We start from the raw sequence: 15957 nt of genomic DNA, 5'->3' as shown, positions 1-15957 counted from the left end.
CCTGCTGGTTACCGGCCCAACGCTCTAACCACTAGGCTACCTGCTCTAACCATGAGGCTACCTGCTGGTTACCGGCCCAATGCTCTAACCACTAGGATACCTGCTATAACCACTAGGCTACCTGCTGGTTACCGGCCTAATGCTCTAACCACTAGGCTACCGGCTGGTTAGTGGCCCAATGCTCAAACCACTAGGCTACTTGCTGGTTACCGGCCCAACGCTCTAACCACTAGGCTACATGCTCTAACCATGCTGCTACCTGCTGGTTACCGGCCCAACGCTCTAACCACTAAGCTACCAGCTGGTTACCTACCCAACGCTCTAACCACTAGGCTACCTGCTGGTTACCGGCCCAACGCTCTAACCACTAGGCTACCTGCTGGTTACCTACCCAACGCTCTAACCACTAGGCTACCTGCTGGTTACTAGTCCAACGCTCTAACCACTAGGCTACCTGCTGGTTACTAGTCCAACGCTCTAACCACTAAGCTACCTGCTGGTTACCGGCCCAATGCTCTAACCACTAGGATACCTGCTATAACCACTAGGCTACCTGCTGGTTACCGGCCCAATGCTCTAACCACTAGGCTACCGGCTGGTTACTGGCCCAATGCTCAAACCACTAGGCTACTTGCTGGTTACCGGCCCAACGCTCTAACCACTAGGCTACCTGCTCTAACCATGCTGCTACCTGCTGGTTACCGGCCCAACGCTCTAACCACTAGGCTACCTGCTGGTTACCTACCCAACGCTCTAACCACTAGGCTACCTGCTGGTTACCGGCCCAACGGTCTAACCACTAGGCTACCTGCTGGTTACCTACCCAACGCTCTAACCACTAGGCTACCTGCTGGTTACTAGTCCAACGCTCTAACCACTAAGCTACCTAAGCTACCTGCTGGTTACCAGCCCAATGCTCTAACCACTAGGATACCTGCTATAACCACTAGGCTACCTGCTTGTTACCGGCCCACTGGCTACCGGCTGGTTACTGGCCCATGCTCAAACCACTAGGCTACTTGCTGGTTACCGGCCCAACGCTCTAACCACTAGGCTACCTGCTCTAACCATGCTGCTACCTGCTGGTTACCGGCCCAACGCTCTAACCACTAGGCTACCTGCTGGTTACCTACCCAACGCTCTAACCACTAGGCTACCTGCTGGTTACCGGCCCAACGCTCTAACCACTAGGCTACCTGCTGGTTACCTAGCCAACGCTCTAACCACTAGGCTACCTGCTGGTTACCTAGCCAACGCTCTAACCACTAGGCTACCTGCTGGTTACCTAGCCAACGCTCTAACCACTAGGCTACCTGCTGGTTACCGGCCCAACGCTCTAACCACTAGGCTACCTGCTGGTTACCTAGCCAACGCTCTAACCACTAGGCTACCTGCTGGTTACCTAGCCAACGCTCTAACCACTAGGCTACCTGCTGGTTACCTAGCCAACGCTCTAACCACTTCGGCTACCTGCTGGTTACCGGCCCAACGCTCTAACCACTTCGGCTACCTGCTGGTTACCGGCCCAACGCTCTAACCACTTCGGCTACCTGCTGGTTACCGGCCCAACGCTCTAACCACTTCGGCTACCTGCTGGTTACCGGCCCAACGCTCTAACCACTAGGCTACCTGCTGGTTACCGGCCCAACACACTAACCACTAGGCTACCTGCTGGTTACCGGCCCAACGCTCTAACCACTAGGCTACCTGCTGGTTACTGACACAACGCTCTAACCACTAGGCTACCTGCTGGTTACTAGTCCAACACACTAACCACTAGGCTACCTGCTGGTTACCGGCCCAATGCTCTAACCACTAGGCTACCTGCTGGTTACCGGCCCAATGCTCTAACCACTAGGCTACCTGCTGGTTACCGGCCCAACGCTCTAACCACTAGGCTATCTGCTCTAACCACTAGGCTACCTGCTCTAACCACTAGGCTACCTGCTGGTTACTGGCCCAATGCGCTAACCACTAGGCTACCTGCTGGTTACTGGCCCAAAGCTCATCACCATCCATCCATCCATCCAGACAGGATGTAATGCATCACCATCCATCCAGACAGGATGTAATGCATCACCATCCATCCAGACAGGATGTAATGCATCACCATCCATCCAGACAGGATGTAATGCATCACCATCCATCCAGACAGGATGTAATGCATCACCATCCATCCAGACAGGATGTAATGCATCACCATCCATCCAGACAGGATGTAATGCATCACCATCCATCCAGACAGGATGTAATGCATCACCATCCATCCAGACAGGATGTAATACATCACCATCCATCCAGACAGGATGTAATACATCACCATCCATCCAGACAGACAGACGGGATGTAATACATCACCATCCATCCAGACAGACAGACGGGATGTAATACATCACCATCCATCCAGACAGACGGGATGTAATACATCACCATCCATCCAGACAGACGGGATGTAATACATCACCATCCATCCAGACAGACGGGATGTAATACATCACCATCCATCCATCCATCCATCCAGACAGACAGACAGGATGTAATACATCACCATCCATCCATCCATCCATCCAGACAGACAGACAGGATGTAATGCATCACCATCCATCCAGACAGGATGTAATACATCACCATCCATCCAGACAGGATGTAATACATAACCATCCATCCAGACAGGATGTAATGCATCACCATCCATCCAGACAGGATGTAATGCATCACCATCCATCCAGACAGACAGACAGGATGTAGTACATCACCATCCATCCAGACAGGATGTAATGCATCACCATCCATCCAGACAGACAGACAGGATGTAATACATCACCATCCATCCAGACAGACAGACAGACAGACGGGATGTAATACATCACCATCCATCCAGACAGGATGTAATACATCACCATCCATCCAGACAGGATGTAATACATCACCATCCATCCAGACAGGATGTAATACATCACCATCCATCCAGACAGGATGTAATACATCACCATCCATCCAGACAGGATGTAATGCATCACCATCCATCCAGACAGGATGTAATGCATCACCATCCATCCAGACAGGATGTAATGCATCACCATCCATCCAGACAGGATGTAATGCATCACCATCCATCCAGACAGGATGTAATGCATCACCATCCATCCAGACAGGATGTAATGCATCACCATCCATCCAGACAGGATGTAATGCATCACCATCCATCCAGACAGGATGTAATGCATCACCATCCATCCAGACAGGATGTAATGCATCACCATCCATCCAGACAGGATGTAATGCATCACCATCCATCCAGACAGGATGTAATGCATCACCATCCATCCAGACAGGATGTAATGCATCACCATCCATCCAGACAGGATGTAATGCATCACCATCCATCCAGACAGGATGTAATGCATCACCATCCATCCAGACAGGATGTAATGCATCACCATCCATCCAGACAGGATGTAATGCATCACCATCCATCCATCCATCCATCCAGACAGACAGACGGGATGTAATACATCACCATCCATCCATCCATCCATCCATCCAGACAGACAGACAGACGGGATGTAATACATCACCATCCATCCATCCAGACAGACAGACAGACGGGATGTAATACATCACCATCCATCCATCCATCCAGACAGACAGACAGACAGACAGGATGTAATGCATCACCATCCATCCATCCATCCATCCATCCAGACAGACAGACAGACGGGATGTAATACATCACCATCCATCCATCCAGACAGACAGACAGACAGACAGGATGTAATACATCACCATCCATCCATCCATCCATCCATCCATCCAGACAGACGGGATGTAATACATCACCATCCATCCATCCAGACAGACAGACAGGATGTAATACATCACCATCCATCCATCCATCCAGACAGACAGACAGACGGGATGTAATACATCACCATCCATCCATCCATCCATCCAGACAGACAGACAGGATGTAATACATCACCATCCATCCATCCAGACAGACAGACAGGATGTAATACATCACCATCCAGACATCAAACACATCAACCTCATGCTCTAGCCATTACCTGGCAGCACAAAACGATCGGCTCAAACATGAACGGCTTCAGTAGGTTTATTGAAGCAACAATTTACAGTTAGTTGGCTGGCATTCTAAATCACAGTGTTTCCATTCCCCTTTGTCTCTTTTAAAGAGCAGCATCCTTTGCTGTCCCAGCATGCACGGGTGTTATTTATCCTCTCTGAGCTGGCTGTGGTGTGGTGGTGCGTTAGAGGTAAACAAAGCTCAACACAGGAAGGGAGGATAGAAGACACAGTCTTTAAAGTGCTTTGGAGGTCAGGATAAATCCAGATGAAGCCTCGTCTGTAGGAGGGGACAGAGCAGGTCTAAACAATGGCTAGCCAGGCAGATTTGAACCACTTTGACCCAAACAGAAACAATGGAAATGTATCAACGCATTAAGAAAAAAATACAATAGCCAAATATTGTGGAAGTATTAGGGAAGCTTTGAGGAGCAGTTGTACTAGTTGTCTGAAGTGTATCAATGTTAACAGTCTTGGACAACAAACAGTATAACTGATCAAAGCTTCCCTGATACTTCCACAATATCTGGCTATTGCATTATTTGCTTCAGCGCTGTCTGTAAAGCAGCTCTCTGTTAGCGTTACCTAGACTGACCGTGTGGAAGCAGCCGGGAGGTCACTGTTACCTATACTGACCGTGTGGAAGCAGCAGGGAGGTCACTGTTACCTAGACTGACCGTGTGGAAGCAGCAGGGAGGTTACTGTTACCTAGACTGACCGTGTGGAAGCAGCAGGGAGGTTACCTAGACTGACCGTATGGAAGCAGCAGGGAGGTCACTGTTACCTATACTGACCGTGTGGAAGCAGCAGGGAGGTCACTGTTACCTAGACTGACCGTGTAGAAGCAGCAGGGAGGTCACTGTTACCTAGACTGACCGTGTGGAAGCAGCAGGGAGGTTACCTAGACTGACCGTATGGAAGCAGCAGGGAGGTCACTGTTACCTATACTGACCGTGTGGAAGCAGCAGGGAGGTCACTGTTACCTAGACTGACCGTGTGGAAGCAGCAGGGAGGTCACTGTTACCTAGACTGACCGTGTAGAAGCAGCAGGGAGGTCACTGTTACCTAGACTGACCGTGTAGAAGCAGCAGGGAGGTCACTGTCACCTAAACTGACCGTGTGGAAGCAGCAGGGAGGAGGTGCTGGAGTTATAGAGTAGTCACTGTTCAGGGTTAAAGGATACGAAGGCCCCGGCGATGAAGATGGGGCTGAATACATGGTTCTGGAAGGTGAACAGAGCCAGGCCCATGTAGGAGAAGATGAAGTTCTCTGCTAGGAAGTGAAGGACCTCAAACAGCTGAAACACAGAGAGATTAATTCATTACATACTCACACACACATCCAAGTCAACAAAGCTGAGAAGGCTAATCTTTATGTTTAATCCCTTTTATATTCTGAGGTTTCTCCTCAACCAGGTAGCTTTAAAAGGATGCCAGTCAGTCAGTTAATACCAGGCCTAGCGAAAACAGAAACGTAAAACTTCCTCACACTCTTGCGAGTAGGGGAATGTGGTAAGATGGGTCACTCATAATATCAGAGAACCAGGGTTAAGCAAGAAACCGTAAGTTCTCTTTCAATGATTAGTTTAGACATCTCACAGTGGGGTATGGCCAGAGGCTCTCCGAAGCCAGACAGTCCAAACGTATCGACCCTCAGAGGCCCCGACACTGAGGACGTGCCAATGAAGGGACAGGGACGTCTGGTCAGTATGAGAGGATGCCAAACAAGCCGCATCGCAAATCTCCTGCAAGGAGATTCCCTTGAACATTGCCTAAGATGTAGCCATGGAGTGAGCCCTGCTTATAACCCCTTGCTGTTATAGGCCAATATTATAGCATCCACAATACAATGTGATAACTGTTGATGAGAAAGGGGCCTCCCCTTGCAGGGAGGCGCCCAGGACACAAAAAATTGGTCATTCGTCTGCAAAGCTCAACGCGCGTACTGGACACAAACAATGGAGATGCTCCACTACCACAGAATCTAAAGCAGAGATGTGATTGGTCACATACACGTGTTCAGCAGATGTGATTGGTCACATACACGTGTTCAGCAGATGTGATTGGTCACATACACGTGTTCAGCAGATGTGATTGGTCACATACACGTGTTCAGCAGATGTGATTGGTCACATACACGTGTTCAGCAGATGTGATTGGTCACATACACGTGTTCAGCAGATGTGATTGGTCACATACACGTGTTCAGCAGATGTGATTGGTCACATACACGTGTTCAGCAGATGTGATTGGTCACATACACGTGTTCAGCAGATGTTATTGCTGGTGTAGCTAAATGCTTGTGTTTCTTGCTCCAACAGTGCAGTAATATCGAACAAAAGACACAAATCTAAAGTAAAGAATATATAAATATTTGGACGAACAACGTCGGAGCGGCAGAGACTAAAATACAACACAGTATATATATATATATATATAGCCAGGGCTTTGTTATGGCCACTCCAATACCTTGACTTTGTTGTCCTTAAGTAATTTGCCACAACTTTGGAAGTATGCTTGTGGTCATTGTCCATTTGCAAGACCCATTTGCGACCAAGCTTCAACTTCCTGACTGATGTCTTGAAATGTTGCTTCAATATATCCACATCATTTTCCTGCCTCATGTGCCATCAAATTCTGTGAAGTGCACCAATCCCTCCAGCAGCAAAGCACCCCCACAACATGATGTTGCCACACCCGTGCTTCACGGTTGGGATGGTGTTCTTCGACTTGCAAGCCTCCCCCTTTTTCCTCCAAACATAACGATGGTCATTATGGCCAAACAGTTCTATTTTTGTTTCATCAGACCAGAGGACGTTTCTCCAAAAAGTACGATCTTTGTTTCAAACCGTAGTCTGGCTTTTTTATGGCGGTTTTGGAGCAGTGGCCTCTTCCTTGCTGACCGGCCTTTCAGGTTATGTCGATATAGGACTCATTTGACTGTGGATATAGCTACTTTTGTACCCGTTTCCTCCAGCATCTTAACAAGGTTTGCTGTTGATCTGGGATTGATTTGTACTTTTTGCACCAAAGTATGTTCATCTCTAGGAGACAGAATGAGTCTCCTTCCTGAGCGTTATGACGGCTGCGTGGTCCCATGGTGTTTATACTTGCGTACTATTGTTTGTACAGATGAACGTGGTACCTTCAGCCATTTGGAAATTGCCCCCAAGGTCTACAATTATTTTTCTGAGGTCTTGGCTGATTTCTTTTGATTTTCCCATGAGGTCAAGCAGAGGCACTAAGTTTGAAGGTAGGCCTTGAAATACATCCACAGGTACACCTCCAATTGACTCAAATGATGTCAATTAGCCTATCAGAAGCTTCTAAAGCCATCATTTTCTGGAATTGTCCAAGCTGTTTAAAGGCACAGTCAACTTAGTGTATGTGAACTTCTGACCCACTGGAATTGTGATACAGTGAATTATAAGTGAAATAATCTGTCTGTAAACAATTGTTGGAAAAATGACTTAGGACATCTACTTTGTGCATGACACAACTAACTTGCCAAAAGTATAGTTTGTTAAGATATTTGTGGAGTGGTTGAAAAACTAGTTTTAATGACTCCAACCTAAGTGTATGTAATCTTCCGACTTCAACTGTACGTGCGGGGTCATATGGGGAACACATCATGGATGCACTCATTAATGAAGCCAATGACTGATCTGACTCCTCAACGCCATCAGAGGAATCCCGGAACATATTCCAGTCTGGGAACACGTAAACATAAGTCTTCTTCTCCGTTAATGAAGCCAATGACTGATCTGACTCCTCAACGCCATCAGAGGAATCCCGAACATATTCCAGTCTGGGAACACGTAAACATAAGTCTTCTTCTCCGTTAATGAAGCCAATGACTGATCTGACTCCTCAACGCCATCAGAGGAATCCCGGAACATATTCCAGTCTGGGAACACGTAAACATAAGTCTTCTTCTCCGTTAATGAAGCCAATGACTGATCTGACTCCTCAACGCCATCAGAGGAATCCCGAACATATTCCAGTCTGGGAACACGTAAACATAAGTCTTCTTCTCCGTTAATGAAGCCAATGACTGATCTGACTCCTCAACGCCATCAGAGGAATCCCGGAACATATTCCAGTCTGGGAACACGTAAACATAAGTCTTCTTCTCCGTTAATGAAGCCAATGACTGATCTGACTCCTCAACGCCATCAGAGGAATCCGGAACATATTCCAGTCTGGGAACACGTAAACATAAGTCTTCTTCTCCGTTAATGAAGCCAATGACTGATCTGACTCCTCAACGCCATCAGAGGAATCCCGGAACATATTCCAGTCTGGGAACACGTAAACATAAGTCTTCTTCTCCGTTAATGAAGCCAATGACTGATCTGACTCCTCAACGCCATCAGAGGAATCCCGGAACATATTCCAGTCTGGGAACACGTAAACATAAGTCTTCTTCTCCGTTAATGAAGCCAATGACTGATCTGACTCCTCAACGCCATCAGAGGAATCCCGGAACATATTCCAGTCTGGGAACACGTAAACATAAGTCTTCTTCTCCGTTAATGAAGCCAATGACTGATCTGACTCCTCAACGCCATCAGAGGAATCCCGGAACATATTCCAGTCTGGGAACACGTAAACATAAGTCTTCTTCTCCGTTAATGAAGCCAATGACTGATCTGACTCCTCAACGCCATCAGAGGAATCCCGGAACATATTCCAGTCTGGGAACACGTAAACATAAGTCTTCTTCTCCGTTAATGAAGCCAATGACTGATCTGACTCCTCAACGCCATCAGAGGAATCCCGGAACATATTCCAGTCTGGGAACACGTAAACATAAGTCTTCTTCTCCGTTAATGAAGCCAATGACTGATCTGACTCCTCAACGCCATCAGAGGAATCCCGGAACATATTCCAGTCTGGGAACACGTAAACATAAGTCTTCTTCTCCGTTAATGAAGCCAATGACTGATCTGACTCCTCAACGCCATCAGAGGAATCCCGGAACATATTCCAGTCTGGGAACACGTAAACATAAGTCTTCTTCTCCGTTAATGAAGCCAATGACTGATCTGACTCCTCAACGCCATCAGAGGAATCCCGGAACATATTCCAGTCTGGGAACACGTAAACATAAGTCTTCTTCTCCGTTAATGAAGCCAATGACTGATCTGACTCCTCAACGCCATCAGAGGAATCCCGGAACATATTCCAGTCTGGGAACACGTAAACATAAGTCTTCTTCTCCGTTAATGAAGCCAATGACTGATCTGACTCCAGTCAAACGCCATCAGAGGAATCCCGAACATATTCCAGTCTGGGAACACGTAAACATAAGTCTTCTTCTCCGTTAATGAAGCCAATGACTGATCTGACTCCTCAACGCCATCAGAGGAATCCCGGAACATATTCCAGTCTGGGAACACGTAAACATAAGTCTTCTTCTCCGTTAATGAAGCCAATGACTGATCTGACTCCTCAACGCCATCAGAGGAATCCCGGAACATATTCCAGTCTGGGAACACGTAAACATAAGTCTTCTTCTCCGTTAATGAAGCCAATGACTGATCTGACTCCTCAACGCCATCAGAGGAATCCCGGAACATATTCCAGTCTGGGAACACGTAAACATAAGTCTTCTTCTCCGTTAATGAAGCCAATGACTGATCTGACTCCTCAACGCCATCAGAGGAATCCCGGAACATATTCCAGTCTGGGAACACGTAAACATAAGTCTTCTTCTCCGTTAATGAAGCCAATGACTGATCTGACTCCTCAACGCCATCAGAGGAATCCCGGAACATATTCCAGTCTGGGAACACGTAAACATAAGTCTTCTTCTCCGTTAATGAAGCCAATGACTGATCTGACTCCTCAACGCCATCAGAGGAATCCCGGAACATATTCCAGTCTGGGAACACGTAAACATAAGTCTTCTTCTCCGTTAATGAAGCCAATGACTGATCTGACTCCTCAACGCCATGATAAGTCTTCCATCAGAGGAATCCCGGAACATATTCCAGTCTGGGAACACGTAAACATAAGTCTTCTTCTCCGTTAATGAAGCCAATGACTGATCTGACTCCTCAACGCCATCAGAGGAATCCTCGAACATATTCCAGTCTGGGAACACGTAAACATAAGTCTTCTTCTCCGTTAATGAAGCCAATGACTGATCTGACTCCTCAACGCCATCAGAGGAATCCCGGAACATATTCCAGTCTGGGAACACGTAAACATAAGTCTTCTTCTCCGTTAATGAAGCCAATGACTGATCTGACTCCTCAACGCCATCAGAGGAATCCCGAACATATTCCAGTCTGGGAACACGTAAACATAAGTCTTCTTCTCCGTTAATGAAGCCAATGACTGATCTGACTCCTCAACGCCATCAGAGGAATCCCGGAACATATTCCAGTCTGGGAACACGTAAACATAAGTCTTCTTCTCCGTTAATGAAGCCAATGACTGATCTGACTCCTCAACGCCATCAGAGGAATCCCGGAACATATTCCAGTCTGGGAACACGTAAACATAAGTCTTCTTCTCCGTTAATGAAGCCAATGACTGATCTGACTCCTCAACGCCATCAGAGGAATCCCGGAACATATTCCAGTCTGGGAACACGTAAACATAAGTCTTCTTCTCCGTTAATGAAGCCAATGACTGATCTGACTCCTCAACGCCATCAGAGGAATCCCGGAACATATTCCAGTCTGGGAACACGTAAACATAAGTCTTCTTCTCCGTTAATGAAGCCAATGACTGATCTGACTCCTCAACGCCATCAGAGGAATCCCGAACATATTCCAGTCTGGGAACACGTAAACATAAGTCTTCTTCTCCGTTAATGAAGCCAATGACTGATCTGACTCCTCAACGCCATCAGAGGAATCCCGGAACATATTCCAGTCTGGGAACACGTAAACATAAGTCTTCTTCTCCGTTAATGAAGCCAATGACTGATCTGACTCCTCAACGCCATCAGAGGAATCCCGAACATATTCCAGTCTGGGAACACGTAAACATAAGTCTTCTTCTCCGTTAATGAAGCCAATGACTGATCTGACTCCTCAACGCCATCAGAGGAATCCCGGAACATATTCCAGTCTGGGAACACGTAAACATAAGTCTTCTTCTCCGTTAATGAAGCCAATGACTGATCTGACTCCTCAACGCCATCAGAGGAATCCCGAACATATTCCAGTCTGGGAACACGTAAACATAAGTCTTCTTCTCCGTTAATGAAGCCAATGACTGATCTGACTCCTCAACGCCATCAGAGGAATCCCGGAACATATTCCAGTCTGGGAACACGTAAACATAAGTCTTCTTCTCCGTTAATGAAGCCAATGACTGATCTGACTCCTCAACGCCATCAGAGGAATCCCGGAACATATTCCAGTCTGGGAACACGTAAACATAAGTCTTCTTCTCCGTTAATGAAGCCAATGACTGATCTGACTCCTCAACGCCATCAGAGGAATCCCGGAACATATTCCAGTCTGGGAACACGTAAACATAAGTCTTCTTCTCCGTTAATGAAGCCAATGACTGATCTGACTCCTCAACGCCATCAGAGGAATCCCGAACATATTCCAGTCTGGGAACACGTAAACATAAGTCTTCTTCTCCGTTAATGAAGCCAATGACTGATCTGACTCCTCAACGCCATCAGAGGAATCCCGGAACATATTCCAGTCTGGGAACACGTAAACATAAGTCTTCTTCTCCGTTAATGAAGCCAATGACTGATCTGACTCCTCAACGCCATCAGAGGAATCCCGAACATATTCCAGTCTGGGAACACGTAAACATAAGTCTTCTTCTCCGTTAATGAAGCCAATGACTGATCTGACTCCTCAACGCCATCAGAGGAATCCCGAACATATTCCAGTCTGGGAACACGTAAACATAAGTCTTCTTCTCCGTTAATGAAGCCAATGACTGATCTGACTCCTCAACGCCATCAGAGGAATCCCGGAACATATTCCAGTCTGGGAACACGTAAACATAAGTCTTCTTCTCCGTTAATGAAGCCAATGACTGATCTGACTCCTCAACGCCATCAGAGGAATCCCGGAACATATTCCAGTCTGGGAACACGTAAACATAAGTCTTCTTCTCCGTTAATGAAGCCAATGACTGATCTGACTCCTCAACGCCATCAGAGGAATCCCGGAACATATTCCAGTCTGGGAACACGTAAACATAAGTCTTCTTCTCCGTTAATGAAGCCAATGACTGATCTGACTCCTCAACGCCATCAGAGGAATCCCGGAACATATTCCAGTCTGGGAACACGTAAACATAAGTCTTCTTCTCCGTTAATGAAGCCAATGACTGATCTGACTCCTCAACGCCATCAGAGGAATCCCGGAACATATTCCAGTCTGGGAACACGTAAACATAAGTCTTCTTCTCCGTTAATGAAGCCAATGACTCTGACTCTGATCAGAGGAATCCTATTCAACGCCATCAGAGGAATCCTCAACGCCATCAGAACATATTCCAGTCTGGGAACACGTAAACATAAGTCTTCTTCTCCGTTAATGAAGCCAATGACTGATCTGACTCCTCAACGCCATCAGAGGAATCCCGGAACATATTCCAGTCTGGGAACACGTAAACATAAGTCTTCTTCTCCGTTAATGAAGCCAATGACTGATCTGACTCCTCAACGCCATCAGAGGAATCCCGGAACATATTCCAGTCTGGGAACACGTAAACATAAGTCTTCTTCTCCGTTAATGAAGCCAATGACTGATCTGACTCCTCAACGCCATCAGAGGAATCCCGGAACATATTCCAGTCTGGGAACACGTAAACATAAGTCTTCTTCTCCGTTAATGAAGCCAATGACTGATCTGACTCCTCAACGCCATCAGAGGAATCCCGGAACATATTCCAGTCTGGGAACACGTAAACATAAGTCTTCTTCTCCGTTAATGAAGCCAATGACTGATCTGACTCCTCAACGCCATCAGAGGAATCCCGGAACATATTCCAGTCTGGGAACACGTAAACATAAGTCTTCTTCTCCGTTAATGAAGCCAATGACTGATCTGACTCCTCAACGCCATCAGAGGAATCCCGAACATATTCCAGTCTGGGAACACGTAAACATAAGTCTTCTTCTCCGTTAATGAAGCCAATGACTGATCTGACTCCTCAACGCCATCAGAGGAATCCCGGAACATATTCCAGTCTGGGAACACGTAAACATAAGTCTTCTTCTCCGTTAATGAAGCCAATGACTGATCTGACTCCTCAACGCCATCAGAGGAATCCCGGAACATATTCCAGTCTGGGAACACGTAAACATAAGTCTTCTTCTCCGTTAATGAAGCCAATGACTGATCTGACTCCTCAACGCCATCAGAGGAATCCCGGAACATATTCCAGTCTGGGAACACGTAAACATAAGTCTTCTTCTCCGTTAATGAAGCCAATGACTGATCTGACTCCTCAACGCCATCAGAGGAATCCCGGAACATATTCCAGTCTGGGAACACGTAAACATAAGTCTTCTTCTCCGTTAATGAAGCCAATGACTGATCTGACTCCTCAACGCCATCAGAGGAATCCCGGAACATATTCCAGTCTGGGAACACGTAAACATAAGTCTTCTTCTCCGTTAATGAAGCCAATGACTGATCTGACTCCTCAACGCCATCAGAGGAATCCCGGAACATATTCCAGTCTGGGAACACGTAAACATAAGTCTTCTTCTCCGTTAATGAAGCCAATGACTGATCTGACTCCTCAACGCCATCAGAGGAATCCCGGAACATATTCCAGTCTGGGAACACGTAAACATAAGTCTTCTTCTCCGTTAATGAAGCCAATGACTGATCTGACTCCTCAACGCCATCAGAGGAATCCCGGAACATATTCCAGTCTGGGAACACGTAAACATAAGTCTTCTTCTCCGTTAATGAAGCCAATGACTGATCTGACTCCTCAACGCCATCAGAGGAATCCCGGAACATATTCCAGTCTGGGAACACGTAAACATAAGTCTTCTTCTCCGTTAATGAAGCCAATGACTGATCTGACTCCTCAACGCCATCAGAGGAATCCCGGAACATATTCCAGTCTGGGAACACGTAAACATAAGTCTTCTTCTCCGTTAATGAAGCCAATGACTGATCTGACTCCTCAACGCCATCAGAGGAATCCCGGAACATATTCCAGTCTGGGAACACGTAAACATAAGTCTTCTTCTCCGTTAATGAAGCCAATGACTGATCTGACTCCTCAACGCCATCAGAGGAATCCCGGAACATATTCCAGTCTGGGAACACGTAAACATAAGTCTTCTTCTCCGTTAATGAAGCCAATGACTGATCTGACTCCTCAACGCCATCAGAGGAATCCCGGAACATATTCCAGTCTGGGAACACGTAAACATAAGTCTTCTTCTCCGTTAATGAAGCCAATGACTGATCTGACTCCTCAACGCCATCAGAGGAATCCCGGAACATATTCCAGTCTGGGAACACGTAAACATAAGTCTTCTTCTCCGTTAATGAAGCCAATGACTGATCTGACTCCTCAACGCCATCAGAGGAATCCCGGAACATATTCCAGTCTGGGAACACGTAAACATAAGTCTTCTTCTCCGTTAATGAAGCCAATGACTGATCTGACTCCTCAACGCCATCAGAGGAATCCCGAACATATTCCAGTCTGGGAACACGTAAACATAAGTCTTCTTCTCCGTTAATGAAGCCAATGACTGATCTGACTCCTCAACGCCATCAGAGGAATCCCGAACATATTCCAGTCTGGGAACACGTAAACATAAGTCTTCTTCTCCGTTAATGAAGCCAATGACTGATCTGACTCCTCAACGCCATCAGAGGAATCCCGGAACATATTCCAGTCTGGGAACACGTAAACATAAGTCTTCTTCTCCGTTAATGAAGCCAATGACTGATCTGACTCCTCAACGCCATCAGAGGAATCCCGAACATATTCCAGTCTGGGAACACGTAAACATAAGTCTTCTTCTCCGTTAATGAAGCCAATGACTGATCTGACTCCTCAACGCCATCAGAGGAATCCCGAACATATTCCAGTCTGGGAACACGTAAACATAAGTCTTCTTCTCCGTTAATGAAGCCAATGACTGATCTGACTCCTCAACGCCATCAGAGGAATCCCGGAACATATTCCAGTCTGGGAACACGTAAACATAAGTCTTCTTCTCCGTTAATGAAGCCAATGACTGATCTGACTCCTCAACGCCATCAGAGGAATCCCGGAACATATTCCAGTCTGGGAACACGTAAACATAAGTCTTCTTCTCCGTTAATGAAGCCAATGACTGATCTGACTCCTCAACGCCATCAGAGGAATCCCGGAACATATTCCAGTCTGGGAACACGTAAACATAAGTCTTCTTCTCCGTTAATGAAATCCCGCCCAGTCTGACTGATCTGACTCCTCAACGCCATCAGAGGAATCCCGAACATATTCCAGTCTGGGAACACGTAAACATAAGTCTTCTTCTCCGTTAATGAAGCCAATGACTGATCTGACTCCTCAACGCCATCAGAGGAATCCCGGAACATATTCCAGTCTGGGAACACGTAAACATAAGTCTTCTTCTCCGTTAATGAAGCCAATGACTGATCTGACTCCTCAACGCCATCAGAGGAATCCGGAACATATTCCAGTCTGGGAACACGTAAACATAAGTCTTCTTCTCCGTTAATGAAGCCAATGACTGATCTGACTCCTCAACGCCATCAGAGGAATCCCGGAACATATTCCAGTCTGGGAACACGTAAACATAAGTCTTCTTCTCCGTTAATGAAGCCAATGACTGATCTGACTCCTCAACGCCATCAGAGGAATCCCGGAACATATTCCAGTCTGGGAACACGTAAAC

The 15957-nt window shown here is 46.7% G+C and overlaps 1 protein-coding gene across 1 annotated transcript in view; it reads right to left on the bottom strand.

Moving 5' to 3' along the window:
- The window catches only part of slc9a7 (solute carrier family 9 member 7), a 150976-nt gene that overhangs the window by 82029 nt on the left and 52990 nt on the right, over nt 1-15957 (bottom strand). Inside the window, exon 10 of the mRNA XM_046299492.1 lies at nt 5267-5380. Coding sequence (XP_046155448.1) covers nt 5267-5380 — 114 coding nt within the window. The remainder of the gene's footprint in view (nt 1-5266; nt 5381-15957) is intronic.

Source organism: Oncorhynchus gorbuscha, linkage group LG02, assembly GCF_021184085.1.
Source record: "Oncorhynchus gorbuscha isolate QuinsamMale2020 ecotype Even-year linkage group LG02, OgorEven_v1.0, whole genome shotgun sequence".
In the NCBI taxonomy this organism is placed as follows: Eukaryota; Metazoa; Chordata; class Actinopteri; order Salmoniformes; family Salmonidae; genus Oncorhynchus; species Oncorhynchus gorbuscha.
The sequence above is the reverse complement of the archived record's forward strand: the minus strand, read 5'-3'. Positions and strand labels throughout refer to the sequence as shown.